Source organism: Sinocyclocheilus anshuiensis, unplaced genomic scaffold, assembly GCF_001515605.1.
Source record: "Sinocyclocheilus anshuiensis isolate Anshui unplaced genomic scaffold, SAMN03320099.WGS_v1.1 scaffold2267, whole genome shotgun sequence".
Taxonomy (NCBI): domain Eukaryota; kingdom Metazoa; phylum Chordata; class Actinopteri; order Cypriniformes; family Cyprinidae; genus Sinocyclocheilus; species Sinocyclocheilus anshuiensis.
Genome location: NW_015541483.1, coordinates 73667 through 78502, shown reverse-complemented (window position 1 = coordinate 78502; position 4836 = coordinate 73667). Strand labels below are relative to the sequence as shown.

Sequence of the window (4836 nt, the reverse complement as noted above, 5' to 3'; positions counted from 1 at the left end):
ACTGAGCTGAATCAGTATTGCAGGTTGTGTGAACTGAAGTCTCGGGACGTTCACTAATGACAGACGGGATCAGATCCATCACATGCTTTAATGCTAATTTTACGCTGGTGTTCATGAGTGTCTGTGCTGGAATTATAGCTGCTGCTGCAGATGTGTTTTAGTCGTGGCAGTAGATGTTAGTTTATGAGTGATCCGTGTAGAGATCGTCTCTAGTATCATTAGAAGCATGAACAGAAACTACTTGAAGTCCACTTGAGGTTTTAAATTAATAGTAATTTATCAACACACTCGCATGTTCACAGTTCACTGATGTTGGTCAGTGGTCACATGACATATAGGTAAACCAGTAAAAAAAAATATTAATAAACAATAAATAGCACATATTTAATATATATATTTTTTTATAATTGTTTTTTATTTTAAATGTTTATGATTTAATTCATTATTACATTTTCATCAACTTACAAACCTTTTTGGGAAACTCTAATTACTGATATAACTCTGCCATACTGAATACACACATTTTAAAAGAATATCCATCAGTGTTGATGCTTAAAGACACTCTCGCTCTCTCTCACACACACACTCACACACACACACAAACACACTCTCTATCTCACACACACACACACACTCTCACACTCACACACACACACACACACACACTCACTCTGTACAGTAGTGAAGACGTTCAGACGCAGCTCTGTCTCAGCATGTGCAGAAAACCTGCAGATCTCCAGACATTTGTTATCCAGCAGCCTCAGCAGTAGCAGCGCCAAACAGTGACACTGACACACACACACACACACGCGGGTGCTCAGGGTTCGCGGTGATCTGGCCGCTCAGATGAGTTCTGCGCCACAGCGGGACAGGAGTTTCTCAGCGCCGTGAACACGACATGAGCTTCACGTGAGTGTGTGTGTAGTTTGCTCTGAACTCTCTTGTGTTGTATGTATGTGTATGTATTAATATATAATACAAGATATATAATAAGATATTATGGATGTTTTTTGTGTCATGCTGTGGCTCTAAAGCGTGTTAGACAGTGTGAAGCACCTGTTGCAGTTAATGCTTTTAGTGATGATGATGATGATGGTGTGTTTGTGTGTGTGCGTGTGTGTGTGTGAAGCATCATTCTGAAGTTTTGCTGGAGTCCCATAATACCTTCTATCTGTCTGTCTGTCCGGTGGAGAGACAGCTCTCTGTTTTCTATGAGTATGCAGGAATACTGTTGTCCTGCGGGCAGATGCTGCTCTCTTTGTAGAGTGACAGAGCTGTGTGTGAGTGTGAGTGTGTGAGTGTGTGTGAGTGTGTGAGTGCGAATGCGTGTGTGTGTGTGTGTGTGTGTCTGAGTGTGAGTGTGAGCGTGTGCGTGTGCGTTTGTGTGTGTGCGTGTGTGTGTGTGTCTGTGAGTGCGAGCGAGTGTGTGTGTGTGTGTCTGAGTGTGAGCGTGTGTGAGTATGTGCGAGTGTGTGTGTCTGTGAGTGCGAGCGAGTGTGTGTGTGTGTGTCTGAGTGTGAGCGTGTGTGAGTATGTGCGAGTGTGTGTGTCTGTGAGTGCGAGCGAGTGTGTGTGTGTGTGTCTGAGTGTGAGCGTGTGTGAGTATGTGCGAGTGTGTGTGTCTGTGAGTGCGAGCGAGTGTGTGTGTGTGTGTCTGAGTGTGAGCGTGTGTGAGTATGTGCGAGTGTGTGTGTCTGTGAGTGCGAGCGAGTGTGTGTGTGTGTGTGTGCGTGTCTGTGAATGTGAGTGAGTGTGTGTGCGTGTCTGTGAGTATGAGCGAGTGTGTGTGTGTGTGTCTTGTGAGTGTCTGTGAGTGTGAGCGTGTGTGAGTGTGTGCGAGTGTATGTGTCTGTGAGTGTGAGCGTGTGTGTGTGTGCGTGAGTTTGTGTGTGTGTGTGTGTGTGTGTGTGTATGTATCAGGGCGTCTCTCCTGTGTTCACCGATTTCATCATACTGTAAAGTGTCTCACTGTAACTTCCTCATAGTAACTGATGTTACTCAAGAGCATCTGAGGAACACAACACTGAACAAACACACACACACACCTGATCTGTGCCGTTAGAGGCTTCAGTTAGTTCTACTAGTTAAGCAGCTCTCTGTGTGTGTGTGTCTGTGTGTGTGAGTGTGAGTGTGAGCGTGTGTGTGTGTGTGTCGTCGTCACACTCACAGTCGTGATCACGTGTGTGACGGCAGCAGAATGTGTGTTGAGTTGGTCACTATGATCAGGTTGTGTTGTAATCGAGTGTGTTTGACCCCCATGTTTGCAGTGCATTATGGGTGTGTTGACAGATGTTCACACCTGAGGAGAGCGTGTGAGGTCAGAGGTCAGAGCCTTCATCCGTCTGTCTGTCTGTAGCACACATCTGTAGCCTGTCTGTCTCACAGCACCTGTCTGTCTCTCCGTCTCACACCCGTCCAGAAAAACATCATTGTTTCAGTTCAGCTTATCTCTGCTCTCCCAAATATCCTGTTTCTTCGAGCTGCGCATCCAGAACCAATAGAAAGCTCTTCCTGCTGCGGGCTGACTTCACTTCCAGCTTTAGCACAATCTCATCCGCTCCAAACCGTGCTCGGCAGAACCGTGACTCACACGCGCCGCCGTAAACACACACAGACACACAGGAGCGGCGTGAGGACGGCCCGTCCTGCTCCAGCATGGCCAGCACCATCAAGGTAAGAGCGGCTTCTCACACACTCGTTGCTGGAGATCCAGATCAGCGCTGACAGGCGACACATAGGTCATTTACGCTTCTCACCGCGAGCGCTGGTGAATTCTGCTCATCTGAGAGTTTGTGTGGAGATTCTTCAGTCAATCTGTGGCTGGTTGCATGAACTGCTTTGACTAGTCGTTCAAGTTAGTCACCTCTTATTTCTTTAAAAAACCTTTACAGGGTTTCTGTGGGTTCTAAAAAGTCTTAATTCACCCTTCCACAAATTCAGGCCTTAAAAGATCTTAAATCAGAGCAAAAAGTCTTAAATTCATAAAGTCGTAGCATTAAATGTTGCATGAACTGCTAAATCTGAATCTCCTCCTCCGTATTCTTGTCTTGTGTTCCAGTACAAATATCTAAACATCCTTAAATCAAGAATCATATACTGGAGATGAGAAATTAAGATATGAAGTCTTATGAAACTGAACAAAATGAAGTGAGTTTATGATTACAATAAGAACAAATATCTGCCAGCGAGGAATAAAAAGTTGTTTCCCTTTGAATTAAGTTGATTTTTCTGAGCCCGCTGACAGATATTTGTTCTTATTTTAATCTAATATTTTAATATTTTAAACTCATTTTGATCAATTTCTCAGAGAGCAAGACCTCATATCTATAATTTAAGGATTTTTAGACATTTGCACTGGAAAACAAGACAAAAATACTGAGAAAGAACATCCTGTTTTTGCCATTTGATCAAAATGTACAGTAAAAGTTATTTCCATATTCTAGTGTTCGGAGCAGAGATATTCAAGCTTTTTTGTCAAATGAATTAAAAAGTAATGGAGATCTGTTGGATGTTGTGTTTTCAAACTTTAAAGTGTTGCTAATAGAAGACATTCACATTCAGAGACCATATTGACATATTGTGTTCCCTCCGATTTATTCTTTACATTTTCTTTACTTGGTCTTCAAAGTATTAAATTTACCTTCATTTGTGATTGTAGAGTTTAGTGTTGCGTGCGTCTTGACTTTTACTTGAGTATTTTACTCTCTTCGCTAACTCTGTTTTGCATCTGCTTCAGTTCAGTTCTGGTTGGTAATGTTTTATGGCTTCTGTGTTTTTCTCATGCGGATAAAAGCGTCTGCTGAATGAAGTTCATGTCTGTATAGAGATCTAGTTAAAGCTAATCTGTGATGCTTCATTCAGATGACTGGAATAGTTTTTCACACGCTAGAGTTTTCATACCATGATACACTATCATTCAAGAGTCAGTAAAATTAAAAATACATAACTAAATTAAATTATTTTTTGTCATCACTACAAACCTTATCAGTGAAATATAGAGTTCAGTTTAGAAGTGAAGTTTGGTTTCTTTTGTTTCTAAACTCTATAATACACAGACATGAAGATGTCTGTAAGGATCTCTAAATTTGTCATTATTTACTGCAAAAAATAAGATATTTTGAGTTTTTGTCCATACAGTGAAAGTCAATGTTGTTTCTTCAGAACATCTCCATTTCCACTGTTCCACCGAAGAAAGTCAAACAGGTTCGAAATATCTCGATGACAGATCGATCGTTATATGGTGGACTATCTCTTTAAGAGATCAGAATCGCATGTAAACACGTGTGTTTGACTGCGGAGTAGATGTTTGAACATGGCTTCCGTGGAGAGATGATGAGGAGATGATCCGCACAGATGTGATGTGAATGTGAAACTCATCAGACTCTGTCTCTGCTTTCGTCTTCATTTCGTGTTATTCATTCAGCTTTTATTAGAAAGTCAGGTCGGATCTGATTTTATCCAGACAAACGTGCAGCTGTGATCACTGTAACTCTATCACACTGATCTGTCCATTCCTGTTTATGATATTATACGGATTTATTCAGAACATTTATCAAATCTGTCATTTCTCACAGAAATAATGACTGAGGCCGAACAGGTTTCCTAAACACTCCTGCCATCTGTCAATCAAGCAGATAGTCCCGCCCCCAACCAGTGTTATTTTATTTTTTATTTTAGTTATTTAAGTACTTAAACTAAATGAAAATGAGAAATGCTGCCTTGGTAAATAGCTGGAAATAAAAAGAGTTTTTTATATTTTATTATATTTTAGTTCACTTTTTTTTTTTTATTCACGTAACGAACATTTTTTTCTCGTCATCGGTTGAGGGTTCAAAC

The 4836-nt window shown here is 41.2% G+C and overlaps 1 protein-coding gene across 3 annotated transcripts in view; it reads left to right on the top strand.

Moving 5' to 3' along the window:
* The first annotated feature begins 850 nt into the window (after positions 1-850).
* The window catches only part of erg (ETS transcription factor ERG), a 19269-nt gene continuing 15283 nt past the window's right edge, over positions 851-4836 (top strand). The window contains exon 1 of one of the 3 annotated variants that reach the window (XM_016489256.1): positions 851-909. Coding sequence is in view for 2 of the 3 variants with exons in the window: in XM_016489255.1 (XP_016344741.1) it covers positions 2656-2673 (18 nt within the window). In the remaining variant the exon portion in view is untranslated. Of the gene's footprint in view, positions 910-2434; positions 2674-4836 lie in introns of those variants that run through there. The other 2 variants (XM_016489255.1, XM_016489254.1) reach the window with 2 other exon arrangements.